At 39.0% G+C, this 22,901-nt stretch overlaps 1 protein-coding gene across 2 annotated transcripts in view; it reads left to right on the top strand.

Moving 5' to 3' along the window:
- The window catches only part of cpne5b (copine Vb), a 137,552-nt gene that overhangs the window by 95,471 nt on the left and 19,180 nt on the right, over nucleotides 1-22,901 (top strand). For both annotated transcript variants that reach the window (XM_036002200.1, XM_031323866.2), the window contains 6 exons: nucleotides 9,317-9,420; nucleotides 10,428-10,532; nucleotides 16,628-16,669; nucleotides 16,844-16,919; nucleotides 18,827-18,880; nucleotides 19,620-19,681. In XM_036002200.1, the coding sequence (XP_035858093.1) occupies nucleotides 9,317-9,420; nucleotides 10,428-10,532; nucleotides 16,628-16,669; nucleotides 16,844-16,919; nucleotides 18,827-18,880; nucleotides 19,620-19,681 (443 nt within the window). The remainder of the gene's footprint in view (nucleotides 1-9,316; nucleotides 9,421-10,427; nucleotides 10,533-16,627; nucleotides 16,670-16,843; nucleotides 16,920-18,826; nucleotides 18,881-19,619; nucleotides 19,682-22,901) is intronic.

Here is a 22,901-nt window from a genome sequence, read left to right as displayed (position 1 = left end):
TTACAAAACAGATTAAGCAACCAAATCTAGTGTAGAAGAACATTGAAACTGATTTCCACAACAGTTTGGCTTTGATAAATGTGAACCATATGGACAAACTATCACAAGAGCTTAAGGAACAGAACTGGTAATTAGGAAAAGATTGTTCTCCCATTTGATCAAGTTTATGAGGCGTGCAAAGTAATCAATTTAAGTATATTGAAACATTTCAACAAACTCCATGTGCTGGTAAAAATGTTGGCAGCTATCTAAACATTTGACTATCAAAATATTGGGTTGCATACATTTGTTGAACTCCCACTTGCAAACACTTCAGACACACCCCAAGCAACCAATTTCCGGGGATGGCTACAGCTCCGTGCAGATACAATTTGTTTGGGGGGGGGGGGCTTCACTGCCTTTAAAATGAAGGGTCTGCTATCTAAAACCTGATCCTGATTCTGAGAAATAAAACTTGGGTTGTCAATCAATTAAATTCTTTAATTGCATGATTGTCCATAGTTAACTCGTGATTAATCTGAATTATTTGCACACTTTAAAAGGGATATTTTTCAAATTCTTAATGCTCTTATCAACATGGGAGTGGACAAATATGCTTGCTTTATGCAAATGTTTATTATTATTGCAACAATCCAAAACAATGACAAATACTGTCTAGAATATTCTCCAGACTAACCTCAAAAGGTACGGTATGCTCATAAATCTGCTGAAAGCATAATATAGCAAACTCATCAAGCAACAGCAGATGGGCACATTGATCTAATTGTAACATTACTTGGTAATACTAACACAATGCAGTGTCCCATTTTACACTTGTAAAGGTTAACTAAACATCAACAACACAAAACAATGGACCTCGTGCATTACCATCGTGCATTACATTACAATGCTTGGCCAGCAAGTGGTATTTGAGACTCCACGTACTCCGGTGGTAACTCAGTTAACATCGCTTCCTGATTTCCCAAACTACGGAGCGGCCCGAGGCCCAAATCACAGAATGTGCATGTGTTAATTGTGCGGCAAAGAAATTAGCAGCGTTAAAAGGAATTTGCGTTAACTCATTATTATCACGTTAATTTTGAGCTAGTAAAAAGTTAACGTTGTTGCTCATAGCAGAAAATACAAACTTACACTTAAGCCTAATGTCACAAGTATTGCCAGGTTGTGCCAGGCCGATCCAAACCTGGAGCCAATTAAACCAAAATTAAGCAAAGTATAGCCTGAGAGGAATCAATAGTGCTAACAATAGCCGCTAGCACATTAGCACTGCCAACACTAGCGACCCACGCAACGTGATACTCTTCTCATTTCGCAAAACGGCTTTATACAACCGCTAAGCCTGCTTGAAAACACATGACTTACAGTTAACATACTAAACACTGACTTTCCTGTTGTTTTTGTACCTTACTAACCTAAAATTCAGGAAAGAAATAATGAGAGTGTGAGATGTGGCTAGTTTAATCTCAAACTGCCACCTAATGTAGACATAGCCAGTTTTCTTCCTTGTCATAGAGGAACAGTGTTCACCATAACTGATTAGATTATTTTAAATAACAAGCAAATGCACAGTATATAAAATATTATTAGACAAGAAAAAAAGAAACCACACATTAGTGAGCATTAGTTAGCATCTCATAATTTCATATTTGAAATTGCATGACAATATTGACTGCCTGGTCCTGCCAACATTACAGTAATCATACTGTATTAGTGAATCCCATAGGACCAACAGGATCTCTGTCCAGTTGCAGTTCTTTATAGCAAAACATTTTTAAGGCTGGTCCATGAGAGAATTTATTTTTAATTTGTTTTCTAACTAACTTGCAACAGGGTATGTGGGAATAGCACTGTGTGCTTCATCACACAAACATGCTGATAAAAGCTGAAGAGGCTTTTGAAACATTCTGATTTTCTTATTCTCATTTGCTTCACACGACAAATCCACGTCTGTTTTCCTCACTTCCTGTGCTTCCTAATTTGAAAGGCAACATTCACCGCATTTGCTACGGTGCAAACTAGAGCTGGTTTTCTTTTAGCATGAGCAAAGAACAAGTGGAATAAAGAAAATGTTAAATGTAGAAAATCAAAAACCTGGAGCAACTGGGAGTGGAGCGATTAGAAGACGCTAGTGGGGAGTGGGAAGCAGAAATTGCTGACGCTCTATTCCACTCACGTACGCTGTTTGGCAATCCTCATTAAATGCTACAAGACAACATAAATCACAGATTTTGTATCCTGTGGCTTTAAATCAAGCATGAAAAGGTGAAGCTCATCCAGGCAAGGAATTACCTATTTTGTAGAACCACATATGTAAAAGAACGCATAATCACTGAGGACCATGTACTGTGTCGTAAATTTGAGTGTTGACTCATGTGTAGGACTGAACACCTGGGGAGCCACCATACAAACAGCAGAAAGTAATTTGCTCTTGATTATCATGTTAAGTTCCCCTCCCACCCAACCGCATCACTTGAGTCATTACCTTATTTACCCCCTTTCTTTCTTCCCCCCCACTGGCTGACCTTAATTCAAGCCTATGTGTATTGAATGTAAATGTACGCTAGCTATACTTTTACTACCTCTCCTCTTTTCCCCATTTCTTTCTCTGTCTTAATTAGTGAATCTATAACTCTTTGTGCAGTAAGACACGCATCCTCTCCTGTCACAAACACTCCTTCATTACTCCCCTGAGGATGTGAATGTGTCTCTTATCTAGCCTGGCCTCCCTCTTTAAATATTGATACTCTGATTCTCTCCATCTTAGCAGATGGCTGTTGATCACAGACCTTTGCAAGAGTGTGTGTTCATGCCACAGAAACTTAATGAGACAAGAGCAGATGAATGTTTTATATCCTCAACACATTCCATCACCATAAATGCTTTTATGTGCCTATTAGCCCCGTAGCGATTTCCTGGTGTGTCCTCCCTCTCACTGACTTAAGAGTGGCAATTTGGCAACACCAAATTCTGCTTCTCTGAATACCAAAACCTGTGTTTACTTTATGAGCAACTTGATCAGCAAGTTCATTTAATTCCTATAGAGCAAAAAAAAAAAAAAAACAGTGACATCTTGTGTTGAGTTAATAAGCTCCATTATGTTAAATTGATATAAAGCTGACAAAATGACAATATTGGTGGATCAGTTGCTTTAATTAATTTTGGCCTATTTGGGTTAAGAAGCAGCACTAATTGAGCCTTTAGACAGTTGTCACTTATTAAAAATGTTCATTATGAGGATATGATGCGGATTCACTGTTGAGTGTTATTGTTTAAACACAGCTGGAAATAATTAATTTAGTAATTGGTTTTGTTCAAGAAATTGTTAAAAGTTTAATTTAGTGCCTTATTTCAGTCATGTTGATATTATACCCAATGTTATGGTTATTATTCTCTCTCTTGATAGTTTAAGAGATTCACCTGAAATCTTTTTTTCAATAAGATTAAATGATAACATGACTTAGCCCATGTAAGGCAACAACATTTTGTTAAGTTAAACTCTAAAAGAACATTTTACCAAAAAAATGCAAGAAAAACTGCAAAGTTGCCAAATCTACAACACTCCTTCAGGGCCACATAACCAACACAGAAACTTACTGTACAGTAAATGTTGCCAATGAGCTTGCCTTTGATCTGCTGTAGTAGATGTCTACAGTAAATCTCAGAGAGCCCATGCTGCATACTTGCTAAATTCCATTGATTTAACAATGATTTTCCATTTATCATCACATCCATACGTTTGAATTAGCAATTCAATTTACTGTTATTGTTGTGCCTGAAAAACTTGCATACAGTTACTACTTAACTTGTTTATTATACACTGCATTGATGCACTGATGATCCGTTGCAGGATTAATTCATAATATCATTGTCTTTATTTTCTTATAAATTCTTTTTGCTGAGGACACAGACCAAAAAGATATTAAAAGCTAATGGGTTACATTATGCTTTTGTGCATGTGTGTGCCTAATATGTAAGTAAGCTTGCACATATTGTATGCATATATGCACATAATATGCATGCAGGAGTAGGCAGGGGTCTGTGGGATATCATTTTAAAATTTAACTGAGTGATGGTGCTGGGATCTTACTGCACTGTATCTTGCACTTCAGCTTTGGGAGTGATGCAAATCTTGAGTAGTTGAGCCCCGGAGAAAACTGAAGCTGGGGCTATTTCTTTAATCACAGGTGCAGGGACAAACTTTCGTCACAGTATGTGTCTTCACACTTTTTTTTAAAGCATCTACGAGTGCTGCCATCCAGAGCACTACATTGTAAGCTTGAACACTGCTTTCATGTGTAGAGAGACTACAATGTCACAGTCAGTAGTTGTTAAAGTTAGGCACTTGTTGAAATAGAAACACACACACAAACATACACAACCAGTACCTAGGGATAGAAGAAAGCCAAGTCTGTAGAAAGCCACAGAAATTAAATCAGTATATTTCTACTGTCACATATTCAGATGACACAAGCATTCAACTGCTTGTGTGCGTCAACCATAGCTGCCAACATTCCCCAGGAGGATTAAAGGAGTGTTTTTCAGAGAATGAAACAGGGTAGGAGGGATGTGTCAAATGGCAGGCATGTGGTGTGTGTATGTGTGTCCTCAGGGTGAGGGCAGGAATACAGATAAAGTTCCTCTCCGACTGGAGTGGAGTGGATGCGATCATGAATGTGTCAGAGAAAAGTGTTTACTTCACGGTGCCTGGCTGTGTGTGATAAAGACACAGAGAAGACACTGTGGTAAGATGCAAACAGGAATTAAAATGGGCATCGGGATATGTGCACAAAAACATGCCTGCTCTCACTCTTACACACAGTGTGTCACACGTGCACACACTCTTTTGCTGATTTGCCACTCAGCACACAGCCACAACACAAGGTGCAAGCTGCAACATTAAAAAGCTATTAAGTTGTCATTAGTGGCACCATGGCTGCCCAGTGTAAGGCCTCGAGCCATGACAGCAACAGCAATCTACTGTTGTAGCATCTGAATCCACTGTAATGGACCCACTGTGTTTCAAAGATTAGCCACAGTCCATATGCCAGAGATAAGTCTGGCCCCTTCCATGCACTGCCACCACACAAGGAGAGCCATGAACAGGGAGGGGAAATAGTAAACAAGTAGTACAAGCCTAAACAGCAACCAAGTGATTTATATTTGGGGTTGGTAAAAGCACTACATTTCATGATAAACACCTGGTGAAGAAAATGCAAAATCAGGCTTATTTGTGTGTGAGAGAGAGGCTGTTCTACAGAGAAAGAGAAAGAGTTGGTTTGCAGTTAATCTCCCAGCATCTGCTGCTGGTCTTTGATTTATTTAAAAAGGTATATATAACATTTTCATGGTCTTCATTACTTCATCTTGTGAATCCACAATAGCCTTAGGTTACCTCCAGACACAGCTAATTATTCATATAAATATACCATTGGCATAAATAATTTGTTAACTGATTAATTACCAAGCTAAGGATAAAGGTACAATCTAATTCTAGTCATTAAAAGTTAAAATTGCAACTGCTGATTGTAACTGCAAACGTGTTTACATTTTAGGGAATGCAGGTGATAGATTTAATCTGAAAATTTTCTGAATAGCAGAGAAGCAGCATGCTGTTAGCAAAGGAAAACATAATGATGAGCTAATGTGTTTTACTGGCTTACTGATGTAAAAAAAGATTTAAAAGGATGAATGCATGCTTACACTTTAAAAAACGGAATTTAAAAAAATCTTTGGTTGAAGAGGTAAATAATTGATAAGTCAGCATCCATCTGGGCTAAAGACTACAAGTATGGACATTTTAAAAGATCTGAGGATGTGGAGTTAAAAATAACCCCCACTGAATGTAGGCACCAGGTTTTGAAGTTTGAAGAATAGTGGAATAAAAAAGAGGATATATATCGGGTCTGCTGCACAGACTTTATCTTTTTTTTTAAACTCTCCATCATGAGTCTGACAAAGTTATGCTGAATTGATGGAGTACTCTTTTCATGCTAAGATGAATTAAGATGTACTTCCCTAACTTTATACATGTTTATTTATTTTAATGAGGTTTTGATTTTAGAAAACCTTTGCCTTTTTTGTATGGTAAAGATAATCTTGCAAGGCTCAACCATACACTGAAGAAACTTGCTATGGTAACCTTTCTAGAACATAATTTTAATTAAGAAAATAATGGGAACTAATCATGATTAAAGTAGTAATTTGCAACCTCAATTTAGAGGTAATTACTTTACTTAAGACATTTTTGACAATATGATGATTGATTGCAATTGTTGGCTTAATAACTGCTGAAAGCAAAAACTGTGGATTTAATTTTTATCTAACAACATAATATTTTAACCAAAATGATACCCAAAAGTTCTGGTTATGGCTCTAAATTGAGAACAAGTCCATAGTTATTTGGCTGAAACAAGAAGCAAAGCAGCCCTCAAAACATATTAGAAAAACATAAAGCCAGAAGCAGAAACTGTGCTTTGTGTTTGATGTCTGTCCGACGCAGAAATATACTTGAAGCATCTGATGCTTTCCAGATGCTGTGACAGGTATCAGAAGAAGTTAGCTTGATGACCAATACCCATGCTAGAATTAGACTTGGTAAGCAGCTGGCACTAATGTGAGCAGGACCACAGTTCAGTGGATACGCTACTATGGTTAGGGATCACACAAACACACACACACACACACACACACACACACACACACACACACACACACACACACACACACACACACACACACACACACACACACAAACACACACACAAACACACACACAAAATTAGGTGGTGGTTATAGATAAAGCTAGAGTGTATTGTAGGCTGACTGCCAGTAGCTCATAGAGGGGAAGCAGGTGACATTCACACTACACAGTGAATGGCAAACAATGGAGTCATATATCTACATCCTCATACAAATAAGTGAAGGCATGTGTGTGAGCATGTGCTGGACAGGACATTGAGTCCTACTATTCTTACACCCCCGCCTAAACTTTGTTCTTGTCTCCAGCAGCTAGGTGGTGAAACATGGGGGCTGTGATGTGACATGTTGACATAAAAGAGATTGAAATAATCACCCAACTGAACTGAACATTCATTAGGTCCTCTACTCAATCATGTTCAAGAACAGCTTTGTACCTTAACATTGAATATTCTGTGCTAACGTACTAATTTAAAATTATGTACTTCCTCACCTGTTCCTTCGCAGTGGTATAGAAGGACCATTTTAATGCTACTTAACCTGAATCTCCATTGACCAATTTTGATATTGATATAGTTGCTAGTACTGCCAATCCCACTGTGAATCAACACCAGTTTTGCAGCACCCTTACTTCATTGTTTGCTGTATGGCTGCATGGGTCTTAATGGTTCCTGATGGCATTTAAACTAGGGATAGACCGATTATCGGCCCTGGCCGATTATCAGGCCGTTTTTTGGCAGTTTGCAGATTATCTATATTGGCGTTTTATTTGCCTGACAACCGATAAAGTTAATTAATTAAAAAGTGTGCTACTTTGGCTCCGCTACAGCTCTGTGTCTGTCCCTCTGCTTCGGTTTCACTCACCACTGAGTCTGACTTAATGTCCCGCCCACAACACTATCTGACCATCTTTTACTGTGTATTATGTTGAAAGTTTCTAATTTATTAAATAATTGCTTAAAGCATTTAAACAAAAATTTGTGTTGGAGTTTGTAATCCTAATTTTGACTTAAAGATTTTCATTTTCACTATAAATGCATATCAGTTTCAAATATCGGTTATTGGTTTCATTTACTACCAATAACCTGTATTGATATCGGCCTTGAAAAACCAGTATCGGTCGATCCCTTTAAACATGCAAAATGCTAACTTGTAACCATGCTTGTACAGCTGGGCTTACAGTTGAGGCTGACAAAGTAAGAAATGGAGTAACTAAATTTAAGAAAATCCGAAATATTTAGAGTTGAGCCAGACAAGGTGATTCTGTGATGTCCTCCGCGCAGATAGGCTTGTTCGAGATAAGCCAGGCCTGCGCAGAATTGATCATCGTCGATCGCCGCCAAATGCATGCTGGTTAGATTTGTTTCCGACTTGATCCCGACTTGCTCTGACATCATGCACACATGGACAACGATAACCTCACAAGATCAAGGCGGCCAGAGTTTTGAGAGGCAGGCAGCGCAGTTGCTTTTCACCGACTGCAAGACCCAGGCGGACCCAGGGCATGCTGGCTCTCAGCTGTTTGGTTCAGAATTGACTCAACATGATGACGTTTTATTTAAACTTTTTATTGTTTTTGAATTGGGATTTTAATTGCTATTTGTCTGATTTAAAGGCTTATTCTGTACAAACCACATGTTGTGTGGCTGATGGTGAGGTTTAGAAGTTAGAGAGACCAAAACTGTTCAGATTACGGATCATCTACAGTCTGTTGTTTATTAACATCAGCAACAGATCGCATGCATTTTAACAGCTACTCTGTCATAATAAAAACAACTATAGACTTTGCACAAGCTGATATATGGGTCTGATAACAGACAGACCTAACAGGATGTGAGTATTTCTGTGACTTGCTGTTCAGCCTGAAGGCTGTTGGAAACTGCTGTAAACTGTCTACCTTGACCGCGGCTTTTTGTCACCGCCCCCGGCTGCTGCCGCCTGCTCTCGTCCACTTTACAGAAGAGGCGCAGTTCATCTCGATCAAGCCTATTGACAACATGGCCTTTCCTCCAGCCCAAACCACCGGTTAAACTTTACATTATTTGCCCAAATAGTAGAAAAAAGATATAAGAATAGCAAAGTTGTCTGATTTTAATGTATTCGACTGTTGGTTATCTGGTGTGTCACGGCCATTGCAGCCTTACAAATCTGCTTGTATGGCTATTATTGCTGTAGTTCTGACTGAGTGGCTCAATGTGCACACATGCTTACCTTGGGCTGACTTATTTCTCCTCATATACATGTTGCTCTAATGTAAATCTAATAAAATATCATACATAAAGCTTCTCTTTTTTCTGTAAAAAAAGCCAGGGTATTCACAATATGCCAATACATATAAATAAGGGTAAACACACCCAAACACACAAGAAAGTACAGGGATTACGGTATTCATGCAGCATTCATTATCTTATAGTGTGATGCACAGATAGCTTTCTCCATCTGCTGCCCTACTGTAAGCTGAGAAGATAAAAGAGAAGAAGCAGAGGAAGAAGAGCGAAATAGGCCACATAAATAATACCTGCCATTCTATAATCATGAAGACTTTATGATATACCCTTCCCTTCCCTCCGCCGCAACCTATCTCACACTTCTCTCCTCACATCTCCATGCATCCCTGCAGGATAGCGCCACTATGCAGTTCTGTGCCAACAAGCTGGACAAGAAGGACTTCTTTGGCAAGTCGGACCCTTTCATGGTCTTCTACAGAAGCAACGAAGATGGAACGTGAGTGCTTGATGTGATTTTGTTTTTTTCATTCCAAGTGTTTCGAAAGGTAGCTGCTGGTAAGTGCTGGTGTTGCCAGTGTGTAAAGTATGACAGAAGAGCTGCAGTAGTTACTGAAGCATGCACAACTTAAGAGGCTGCATACAGAGGCAAGGACACTGTTCAAAACACAACCACAATTCCTATGACTATGTCTTGCATAAATGACTCCAGGAGAGTAAATACAAGAGGCAATTCATGTATAAAAGCAAGAATAAAAAAACACAATATGCATTTTTCATCAATAGGAAAAACACTGTCAGTTTCTGAGGCAATTCACATAGGGATGCACAACACTCCCCCATCTCCTCACGCCTTTCCAGAGTACTGTTTAGCCTCCCAAGGGGCTGTGCAGTTGTGGCAGCGTCAGCGGAGATGCTTTAGCAAGTGCTTCATTAGCCGTCTTCCAGCTTTTCCTCAGTATTTCTTTTTTGATGCATAACAGGGTGAGAAATGGATCCAGATGGATGTGCTAGAAGTATTGTTTGTTGGTGCCAGTGGGGGGTACAAATTAGAGGCCTGCGTGGCTTAAGGACTAACAGGGTTTTAAAAGGCTTGAGGCACTTAGTGGACCAAAAGTAATCCAAGGCTTTGGGTGAAAACAAAAAATGAGCATTTCAGATATCCATACAGAAAAACCCATTTGCATATCACTGTCACCCTTTCGGTCAAGGGAAAGGATTTAAAAGCCAGACTGAAATATCAAATTATTCTCTGTGGTCTAAAACACAATATAGCTGGGAGACAGGCCAAGCGGTAAACAAAGCTGGGTACAGCCCTATTTAAAGCATCTCTCCTGTCACTGTAGGATTTGACATTGTCTTCCTGTTTCCGTCTCTTCAGTTGCAGGCTCCTCCCCTTTTTGCATATTTATCTCTCTCCCTAGCTTATGTAATTAACAAATGATATTACAATTTCTTTCTCTGCCTTGAACATATCTTTTCCTAACTCCCCTCCTCCTCCTCTAGGTTTACTATCTGCCATAAAACAGAGGTGGTGAAGAACACATTAAATCCAGTGTGGCAGCCTTTCACTATCCCAGTACGAGCACTCTGCAATGGAGACTTCGACAGGTACAACGCAGCCTCCCCCTATTCTTTAAACCTTCTGATCCTCTCACTGCTACACTGCTTGGTACCATTTATCCCCCCCACACACACACACACACACACACACACACACACACACACCCCTTCTGCCTTTCATTGATTTCTGTTGGCTCAATCTAACGAGTGCCTTCATGGCTTTCTAACTGACGGCAGCCATTACTGGACCTTATAAGCGTCAATGAGATCAACCAGCAGAAATCGATACCAGTTCAACATGGTGCAGCATTAAGCCTCCAATTATTTCTACTCTGTCACATTATTTCTGCTGCTGTGTGCTTAGGACATCCCTCGGTTTCGATCTTTGCTAGAATGACACCGGTCAGGCATAATGAGCCTCTCTAATCTCCAAAGACATCCTTGCGGTATTTCTGCTATCAACGCTATTCTGTTCAGATATAATCTCTGAGCCATATAAAAGTACTATTATAACACTAACAATATTCATTATCGCTTTGCTTTTACACTTTTGCCCTAGAAAACACTGGATCACTTATTACTGACTAAATATATCAAATAATGAAGGGTTGCTCCTTCCAATTTGCACATAATTAATGTAGACATGTTGTGTCAGAGGGGATATGAATTAATTTTTCTCAGAGTTTATCCGCCTGCCTCTAATTTAAAAGACAGTGCTGGAAAGAAAATAAACTAAATCATGAAGGAGCTTTGAAAGAAGAAAGAGTGACAGACAGATTACTTTTGTGGCAGGAAAAAATGTGTCAAATGTGTCTGTTCTATCTTCTTTGTATGCAGTAAAACTCTGATTACTGAGAATGCTGAGTAGTTAGTGTTTGTGCAGAAAACGGAGGCAAATCCCAAACAGAAGGAGACAGGAGCAGAGCTACTGATGGGGTTGTCTCAGGAAGTATTTGATACTTGGGAAATATTAGCTGAATTTGTGTGAGCTAGCCAATTACACATAAGCTCAAGAAGGGGTCACTACCCTGTCTCTCACACACACACACACACACACACACACACACACACACACACACACACACACGTACCAACACACACACACACACACACACACACACACACACACACACACACACCTAGAGTATAATACAATGTGACAAGCCATGAGCTGAAATTCTACAAGTCTTGAAATATCACCAAGACAGCGCTATAAACAGGTTACATACTTGTGCGTGGGTGAGGAATAAACTTTGTGTCAGTGTTTTATGTGTCAATATTTCTATTTCGGGGGAGTGGGAAGGTCTGTCTGTCTTTTTAATTATATAGTTCTTAAGACCCACTAATAAATAGATTTTTTCAACATGGTTCCTAAGGCTGTCAATTCTTCTGATTTATGTAATTACTGTTTACATCCATCAACTGAGGGAAAGCTTCCAGTGATTTATAACCAAAGAGAAAAAATGAACTAAATCAGTTCAGACCAGTTTCTATTACATGTATAAAAGTCTATGTTTAAAAGAATTAGGAATCACATCTTTTCAGTTGTTAATTATCAGTTTGTCAACCAAAAGAAATTGCCTTGAATATAGCCGGCCGGTCTTTTCCGAACGTCCTACACTTAGTTATATGAACGAGGTTTATAATAGAGATTGCCATGCAATATTGTTGTTTCTTTATTTTCCTTTTGGTCCACTGCAGGACCCAATGAGTTTTTGTCAAAGTTCAAATGTCCACCCTCACATACTCTCCATGCTCTCCATCATCACGTCAAGCAAAAAAATATGCTATAAGACATGATTGACCTTGATTGCTTCTATGGAGATTAATTAAAGTATTTTTACTTCACTGTATTGATATTGGCAACTTGTGCAAGATACATAGTTTACATGGTATGTAGTCCGAACATATGGATTCAGCCAAAAACTCACACAGCATCTGGATTTATTTGACATAAGCTAAGTTTCCATGAATACGACTATTAGGAGTTAGACACATCGAGATAAACAGTTGGTGCCGCTAATTCTCCATGTCGGGTGCCATTAAACTATTGAAGAATACATTTCCAGTTATTCCAGTTTTTTTATGCACACATTGAAAATGATCATTAAAACAAGTGTATGGAAACACACTTATAGAGATAACCTGAAGGTGTGTTGTCTCCCCTCACTTCTCTACGCGATGTCTCCAAGTCTGAAGGCTCAGCATTTGATCGAAAAGTACTTATATATACACTATACATAATGAGATGTACACAGGATGCAGATAAAAGAAGCATTGGAATATTTATTGCTGTTGTAGATGGGGGGAGAAGCAGTGACTGTGGATCCAACTGCTAGCTATGAGTTGGCACTCACTCTACTCTCTCTCACTCTGGCATATGTTGAAGAAGGCATCGAAGCACCTTTATCAGTTGAGAGTAGTAGCCCGAGAGTAGTTGCCGGGGATGAGCTCCTGCTGATTTACTTTGCTCTAATTAGCTCAGAGCTTTAGCATGGACATGTCCCTCTCATTAGATGCACCAAAGGGCAAAAGGAGAAGTCGGAGCCAGTTCAACAAAGGGTGTTTCCAAAGGGGGCACTGTTCTCCAAACTGACATCTCTAAAGGAGCAAAGGGAGGAAGACGCAGTGTCTGTGAAAGAGATGATCCATCCTTCCAGCCGATTGTCTGACTTTCTTTCTCGAGCCAGACAAATAAGCACTGGTACAAAGACACCTGAATATAGTGCTGTACTCTATTGCTCCTGCTGGAACAAAGCGCGCTGATAGGCATAAATGTGAGATCCATTTGTGATTTTATTCTTTTCATTACGTGGGAAACATAGAACTGTATCTATGGAGCTTGTTTAAAGAAAGTCTCAGAAGATAGAAAAATACACTTTGTATTTCAGTTCCATGGTCTCTCTCAGTGACAGTCTTGTATCAATGAAAACAATGAAAGTCCCTGTGGGATGTGGATGGAACGGACTGTAAAGATCTCACTGACAGCTGGACTTCATTTGGGCTCTGCCGTGTCTATTCAGAGACCTTTTTTAAGGCCAGTGTAGTGTTGCATGTTCCGTTTTATTTAGTGCCTGGTGTAAAATACTGTAACAAAGTTTAAGTCAAATGTTTAACTTACTTAAAAAAGGTTAGACTTCTTAATCAATTTGAAAACCTTTGTTTGCCAGTAATTATTTAGGTGTGGTGTTGTGACCAATTCCCACTGAATACAGTTGTTTCTCAATTACAACACAATGTCAAACATTCATGAACAATATAATTCCATAAGGAATAATAGCGTATGCACATGTCCTCTTATAATGTAGTTAAGAAGTGAAGTGTAGTTACAGCCTTACATGTTAAATGATCCCAAACTGTTTCACATAGTAAGGTTTGAAAAATAAGCACTGGTGTTGGATTGGTACCTGGTATCAGCCAATATAATTATCTTTGGTATCAATATTAGGGATGCACTGGTTTCACTTTTTCTGCCCTAAAGACCACTGTTACAAAGAATAGGATTTGTGAAGTAGACATTAACTTTTTTGTTATGGAGGGGAAAAAATATGTTAAATTCTTCTGCCGCAAAGGCAACATCCATAACAATGTGCAGCCACACCAAACAATGGCTAAAGGCTACTGGACCATGCACAGTGTCGCTGCATACAATCTGTCATCGGTAAAGTGTTGCTTGTTATTGCTAGGAAAAAATACACAGAAATCCCAGATCTGAATTGTCGCCAAAGGCTATCTGTCTGACATACATATATGTCATATCTGTTTTACCTTTTAGAATATTTTGCAAACACAGACAAGGATAAAAACACCTCCACCTCCCAACTGTGTTGGCTGGCAACTGGGTGGGGCACTGATTAGGTAGACTATCCTTCAAGTGTCGAGGATCCAGTTCCTTTTCTCCATACATACATACATACATACATACATAGACACATAAACTCTGCTCTGGAGACTACATTTTGGCAAAGAAGAGGAGAGTATAGGATTGAAAGTAAAGTAGGGAAAGGGTTAGGGGATGAGGACAGGAGGAGAAATGAAGGAGAGGAGAATAAACAGTCACAGGCAGCAAAGGCAAGTATACTTGCAGTGTTAGGAAGGAAAAACAGAAATCCAATATGTCAAAGGCCCTGTTCCAGATGAGTGGATCAAGGAGAAGAGGATGAGGGTGTGTGAAGAGAGAGGAGGGAAATGGAAGGTGCTTCCAAGTTGTTGTATAACTCCATATCTCTATTGTACAGGATGTATAGATCCTCTATACCCCTATATACTGTGTTTCCTATGTGTAGGTGGTACAAAGGTATATATTCTTATGCTGATAATTCATTAAAAACATCAAAAGGATCAATTCTTTCTCATTAACATGCCCGCCCAGGTGACTCAAGCATAGTCTATTACCGTCCCTGGCAAAAGATCACAGACAGATCCGTGTAATTGGAGCTGAAGAATTGTTCAGTGTCAAATGCAGTCTCCTTTTTTTCCTCTCAATTATATGCGCCTCCATTACCGAAGATGAGTCATGTTCATTAAAGATGCCTTAGAATAGTAGCGGAGGATAACTGTGGCATATTAGTTTTGGAGTGTATATTGTTCTGAGAGTTCGGGGCCACTCAAGGATTTGAGCATCAGAGTCCTTTAATGCAGCTCTAAGTTAGGATCTAAAATAAAATGACGGTAATTGCTTTCAGCCGGTATGATGACAGCTTCCTGGTACTTTGAGTAACATGGCATGCATTAAAAAACGCACCACTTGCATTTAGCACTAGTGCTGCATATGGATTGGTTAGGAGAAGGACCTGCCTTACCCTTTCTTTCTGTGCTGCAGCTATCTTACCTCTACCTATTCCCTCTCTTTTTCCACACTGGAAGAGAAGCATCATGTTTCTTTCACCCAGGTGCACATTTTCTTCTCTCTCACAGTCTTGAAGATAACCTCAAAAGAACAAACTGTCACCACAGAACGACAGGGGCCAGGTGGCAGCAAGGAAGTTGGGCTTATTTCAGGCATCTTTTAATTCCTCAGTGACAGGAAAAGAGTCACTGATGTGTCGCTTGCTTCCATTTTCTTTGGATCTGGGCCGGTGTCAGTACTTGTGTAAGACGAAGTGGAGAGACATGGGGGTGAGATCAATGTGACTCAGGAATGAAAGTCCCAAAAAAAGTTTTTTTCTCTTCTTCGCTCTGCAGGGACTTTGTTTCTGCTGCATTTGTGTAAAATGGCATCAGAGTGTGTTTTTTGTCTGATGTTCTTTTGAATGTTGGAAGTGAACATGTGCTGCAGTTTGCAATTTTTGACTGAGTGCTTTATACAAGTTGACTTTTTTCTTGCATCGTGCAGCCAGCTGCTCAGCTTTGTTCCAAAGCTAGCAAGAATCCCAGTTTTAGAACAAAGGGACATCGGTTTTGATTGATTTTCGGGTACCCTTAGCACCATTTCAAAACACTTTATTTTAAATTAAATGATATCAATGTACTTAGTACAATATTTGAAAATAATTTAGCTATGTTTTGAGTGAGTGACCTACAGTATGATTACTTGAGCACCACATCACTCATTAACACGCCAAACTTTTTTAGGTAAATACATAGACATCCTCAAAGTTTCTTTTCCTCGTAACACTCAATCATGATGATGAGCTTTACAGTATGTATTTGGCACTGAAAACTACAAGGCTCAATGAAACAGGAGCCCACACCTGCTGTCTCCTGTCCTCATTAATTACAAAAGCAGTAATGGTGCTAATGAAGTTCTTGCTAAGAAAAGTGGTTGATGCCAAGCGTGATGACATTATAGCACCTATTCAACACATGCACTGTATTCCCTAAATGCTCTCACAATGTTTGACGTTGGCCTCGTGGTTGAAACAAAACCCCAAAAGTAATTTCTTGTTTTAATTTCTTTAATACAACATTATCATGATGTTCAAATTATAATGTGTCTATGCACTTTTTAGGGACTTGCCTAGTTGGCTTATAGTTTGAGTACACAACTCCATGACACCTGGGCGAGCTCAATCTGCTAAGGAAGATTGTGTGATATGACTAAAAGCTCCAGAACGAGCTACTGTGGTGAGATTGTTTGCCAATGAGCATGCTGCTTTAAAATGTAACCTGATTGTGCGTTTGTCTGATTTTTTCTCCCCCAGAACAATCAAGGTGGAAGTGTACGATTGGGATAGGGATGGCAGGTAAGTGTGATTGCAATCTTTAATTAAAAAATAAGAACTTAAATGTAGAGCCAAGTTTAAGGTAAAGGTTTCCTGTCATGAAGTTCCATTTTGTCCGACATCTGTCCTGTTATTTTTTCCCGGATGTGTTTTTCTTCGTCACTAGTGTTTCTTTCCTTTTATTCCTTTTCCCAGCCATGACTTCATTGGGGATTTTACGACCAGCTACAGAGAGCTAGCTCGAGGGCAGAGCCAGTTCAATGTGTACGAGGTGAGTTTGCACAGTTCCAACAACACGTCTGTTGGCTCCTGAGATCACGAATCTCTCTACGCTGGGCGTCTTATGTCCCATTTTTGACACAAGTGACATTTCTATCTTTGACTAACATCACTGTTGCACTGTTTTCCATTACTCTAGCACATTCTTTTCCATCTTCTACTCCTGCTGCAAACCAATGCATTTACAATAAAACATGTTGAAAAAGTTATACCATACTACTGATTTGTTTCTTTAAAGGGCATTCGTATGGTACAGTATTTGTGCACGTCTCCGTACCTTCCGCAAGCAGTTATACATCCAAAGAAATATTTATTTTTCCCAAGTTCTTCATTTGTTATTAGATTTATTTTGCCACTATAATCACCTGGATGCGGACACACATAAAAACTGAGCAGCCGTGTGAAACAGGATTAATAGCAAAACAATCCAGGGATTTAGAATGATAGTAACAGTTTCTCAGTACTTGTTTTGGGATAGCTTAACGTGTGCCTTAATAGCACACAATACAGCTCTGTATGCAAATTACAAACCCAACTCATTTAATTGTCCCAGAATCCAAGGGTGGTGGGCAAGGCCTGAAAATGACAGATGTGTCCTGTGCCAATCACACTCCATCACAGTTGTCCAGAGAAGAATATATAATGTTAATTTATGAGGAAACATTTCTGTTGTAAGATTGTGAGTATGAAGATTACTACTGAGCATTAACCCTTGTTCAAAAATAATATTATTTAAACACTTGAAAGTGAAAATCTCACCATAAAGGAGAACATTTCAAAACCTTCAGGCTTCTGGGGTTTGGTGGCCTCCAGCCGAAGGACAAATACCTGTCTCTTGGATGTCAGCTCCATTATACGCTACTCTTGATTCCTCTCTACCTCCAAGTGAGACTGAAAGGCCCTTTAGTTTTTGCATCAGCAGATTGTTCAGTGTGTCAGACAAATTGCCATCCCTCCGCGTTAAATTAGGGGCTGTCACTTTCATGCCTAGTAGCAGCCATAAACGATTGAGGTAATGAGCCGAGACGTCTTTGGTCTCCGGATTGACATCTCTCTCTTGTTCTGGAGCTGGTAGAATATTGGTACAGTCAGTGTAAGCCTTGCAGCTTAAGTCTGTCTCACCCATTGCTTCCCTGTAGCCTTGTGGTTTGATTCTGAATTTTCCAAACTTGTGAAAAAAGTGTGATTGATGTATAAGATACTCAAGATAAAGTGTTTATAAGGGATCTTACATTAGCTACACATTCTATTAATACACATCTGTTACTTCATGCAGACACATCTATTCTCACCTTCCTTAAAGTCCTCTCTGTCACTTGGATGGACAAACTGCACACATCTCTGTGATGGAATGCACTTCTCATTCTGCCCACATACACGCCATATACGTCATCACATTTATTGTAAAGCTACAAGGTGTGAATGTGTGTAAAAGGGAGTGAGCTAAGTAATGGGAAATCTATTTTTATGTGTGTAATAACACGTAGTTGCTAGCTAAATCCAGCAAAAAAAAAATACATACGGAGTTTTATAATTATGAGCGAGTAATGCAGTATTTTGGTTGGATGGTTTAAAGGTTGACCGTTTGTTTCAGAGTCTGAATAAAATGTTAAGGGCCAAGGAAAACAGACTTACATAGCAGATTTGTTTTTAGATGGAATTTTTTGATTTGCAAGATTTTGTAACCAATTTTGGCTAAACTAAAAAAACAATTCAAATATTGTATTACTGACACTGGCTTACACATGTATACAATATGTATATACTAATTTGTATTTTAAATATATATGTATGTGAATAGCCTATCTATATTTTTGGTTTGAAGCAGTTTTTTTGGCTATATTGTGGGCAAAATGTTTTCATTTTAGATCACCTGTACCTCTTGTTTTTTTTTTTTAGGTGATTAATACCAAGAAGAAAATGAAGAAAAAGAAATATGTCAACTCTGGGACAGTGAGTATGGCTCTAGCAGCAGGACTGGCACTGTGCCTCTTTCGTCTGCACCACATCTACTACTTCTTCTGTTAAATGAGTCCCTCTTTAATCATCATGCAAATGTTGGCTCCTTGGAAGAAAATGCAGATATGTGCTTTCTATGTTGTGAGAAAAAAAAGTAGATTTCCTCATTAATTCTCCTATCACACACCGACAAATTAAAACATTTGATAAAAAGCTAAGAAACAAGATTTGTTGATTCAGTTGTAGTTTAGAAATTCAGCTCAAGCTAAATAACTTACTCAATAGTTACATCTGTGTGTTTTTGCATTTCCGGAACACAAACACACTGTCCATTATATACTATGTCTGGTATTGTAGGTGATTATGCAAGATGTACTTTGAGGCAGTTAAGTATGTAAGTGGAACAAAATGAAAGATCAAGGCGCTGCAGAACTTGAAGAACATAAGATCTGAGAGATCAGAGTGGGCGACATCAACAACTTACCCAGCAGTGTCGGTATGTGCACGTAATGCACGTAATGCATACAAATGCATCTCATCCTCTATCCAAACTTGTCCTCTGGCAATGTAAATTAATCAGTCATCAGAAACCAGCCAGCTAACATCTTTTACTAAAAGTCAGTGTGTGCTGAACCATGACAAGCTGTGGAGGAGGAGGCATTTCTGTATTTATGGAGGAAAAGACCATTACCCCCATGTTTAATGAAATGTTTCTCCTTGTCTTTACATCCAGGTGACCCTGCTCTCGTTCTCAGTGGAGTCAGAGTTCACATTCTTAGATTACATCAAAGGAGGGTGAGTGGGAATGACTTTCTGCATACTTAAAGAAACCAAGAAATGGCCTCTTTAACTCCTTGTATGACTGCAATTCCTGTTAAATGGCCATACTCCAATGCATGTGCATGTGTGTGTATTTCATGTGTGTATGTGTAATAAAAAATAACAGAGGAAATAAAAATATGAATTTCCACAAAAGGGATTAATAAAGTAAAACAAACATAACACAGTTCAACACAATGAGGTGAGATTTCATTTTGTAAGCCAATGAAATATCAGTTAGGGAGATACATGTGTTTGATTTGACAAAAGGGGCAGGACTAGTTAAGGAATTGTGATGGTTTCATTGGTCAGATATGGTTTCCATGAAGTTGAATTGTCCATTTCATGGGGTACTGAAGATCATGTGTATTTGCTTAAATCTGCATTCATTGTTTTGTTTTTTGGCCATGCGCAACCCAACATTTATGTTTTATAACCGTAAAAGTTGTATGTCTAACATACTTCAAACTATTTACACATTCAAAACGACACTTAGCAACATTAATGTTGGAGCCGTGTTTCTGGCTACCTGGCAAATGTTCCCTCTCCTTTCAACTCTATTTTGCTCTTCAACAACTCCCGAGTAAAAATATCTGGCTCCTCAACTGCTACTTGGAATGCTCCGCTAAATGTTCACTAGCTAGTCGCCAACTCTGTCTGTCTGCCGGTTGGTGCTAGGCAGGGTAGCGTGCAGTAGGTTTATCAGAGCTTTTACTGAAAAAAAGCTGCTGTTTGTGTCTAGAGCAACACTGAAGAGAGCAGTGAGACTAATACACATTCAAACACTGAGTTCGGTGATGATTGTCCATGGGTTTGTCATTATAAGTGACCCCTTTCACATAAGTCACATAGTGATTTGAGCAATTGTTATATTTTAGTAATTGTTATTATAGAAAAATTGCTTATAGCAGCTTTAAAAAGGATAATTCTGATTAACAATCGATAGCAATGATGGCCAAAACCTACGTACAGTACTAAAATAAGAAAAAAAAAATGTAATTATTATATCATAAGTATTTAACTTTGTTAATATGATGTATACACAGTAGGTGCTGTCTGTAGTATTGAAGTGCCAAATATATTTTAAATGAGCTAGTTAAGGCCGAACTGATTTCACAGTGAGTACCAAGCCTTCAACCTCAGTTTAGTTTTAGAGCTGGAGGTGTGATAATCAAGTATGTCACAGGTGAAGTGTGCCTTTCAGGCAGGTTGGGCTGTGCTTTGATCTCCACTGTGCCATCTCAGCGGGTAGTATGGGTTTTATGGGCTGTGGCAGAGCTGACAAGTGTGACAGATTTCACTGACAGTTCCTGGCTTTGGCTGATCTATGATACAATAACCTTAAGGTTTAGGGGCCTCACTTCAAAAATATCTTCCCCATCAGTCTGCCCCTTAACATTACTCTGGCACTTACTGAGTGACACATTAGAGAGTTGGTTCTTGCAAATGTGGAGCGTCTTTCTCTTAAAGGTCCCATGGCATGAAAATTTCACTTTATTCACATTTTTTAACATTTTTTAACATTAATATGCGTTCCTTTGATTAAATGAAAGCTCAGATTGGCCGATCTGGAATCTTGCTCCTTATGAGGTCATAAGGAGCAAGGTTACCTCCCCTTTCTCTGCTTTTCCCACCCAGAGAATTTGGCCCAGCCATGAGAGAGAGACATCATGGCTTTCAAACGAGCAAAGTGGCAGTTGGTCAAGGCCACACCCTCCACCTTGCCCCCCCTCTCTCCTCCTCAATAGCTACAGACACAGAAATGGCACATACTAAGGAAAGCTCATTGTGGGACTGGCTCTAGTGGCTGTAATTTGGCTGAATTTCGGGAAAGAGACTTCAGATACAGTATTAGGGGACCACCAGGGCCTATACAAAAGCATCCAAAGAGCACCATGTCATGGGACCTTTAAGAAAATGGATGAAAGTTCGAAAAGTGTGTCACTTAAACTGTCCAAGCACTTGGCTGCAAGAAAACCGGAGAAATGTAGAAAAAAATGTTTTCTACACAAGCTGTTCAAGCACTTTTTTTAAAAATAATATTTGGCATCAGATTTATTTACAACTCGAACATGAAGTTGTATTTGACGTTACATGTGAAGTTGGATGTGGTTCGAAAATATAAGCAATAATAATGCACATTAATAAACATCTGACTTACTATGAACATTATTGACCAAAAGTAAATGTTATAGCCACCAGCATATAACAAGAAACAATACTAAGAATTACATTAATTTCTCTGTAATAATTAACATAAATGTAACATATTGCTTAGTAACACAAACTGAGAATAAGCCACATCTATTACAGCACACATATCCATAACGGAGCAAACACACCTTTAATAGCTAAGCACGTGGCTCCACAGCGCTAGTCTGTTTACTGGCATTGCACGTTGCTAGCAAGTTACCCTAAAACAGCCTGAATATGAACACGTGGCTGCACAAGTAATATTAAACAATCTACACATCAGCTATGCAATAAGAAACACAGCAACAGCAATATTATCAAGGCGATAATATATCTCTCTCACTCCAAATAAATGTCATGTCGTAACATGGGCTAAACTTATCCACATCGTAGCAGAACACTTATTGAAATATGAATAAACGTAGCTTTAACGTTTACACAGATAACGAGGCAGTAAAACCCATGACAGTTTAACAAGCTACAGAATAGTTTTAACTTACGTTCTGGGCTACACACATCACTTCAACAAGTCCGAAAACGGGAAAGGAATGATAAAGAATAAAGTCCGTTTACAGCGGCTGTTCTGTTCCCTTCTCCTGTCTGAGCGCAAGTGATTGGCAGGAGATCAAAGCGATGACTCTTGTCACTGATTGGTCAATCATCTCAGGAGAGAGAGCAAGTGTTACTATGGCCTTTTTTACAAGGCTGATAAATGTCCTGAACGCTGTCATCTCCTCCTTCCGCCATGATTCCAACTTCAAGAAACGCACTGTAGGCTATGGGTGTAAGAATAAAATCAATACACTTGAGTATCGCAATATTTTATTTAGCAATACTGTAACGATTTTCAAAAACACAATATTGATTTTCAAAAATGCATTTAGTTTATGTGCAAAAATATTCATGTAAGACAGTGGTTCATGTTTATGTTGTGTTTAAACCCCCTACCGCTAGATGCTGAGACGCACCACTAGTGTCCTTGCCTAACAGTGCCAGTGCCTGA

The sequence above is a fragment of the Sander lucioperca genome, chromosome 6 (genome assembly GCF_008315115.2).
Source record: "Sander lucioperca isolate FBNREF2018 chromosome 6, SLUC_FBN_1.2, whole genome shotgun sequence".
NCBI lineage: Eukaryota > Metazoa > Chordata > Actinopteri > Perciformes > Percidae > Sander > Sander lucioperca.
The sequence above is the reverse complement of the archived record's forward strand: the minus strand, read 5'-3'. Positions and strand labels throughout refer to the sequence as shown.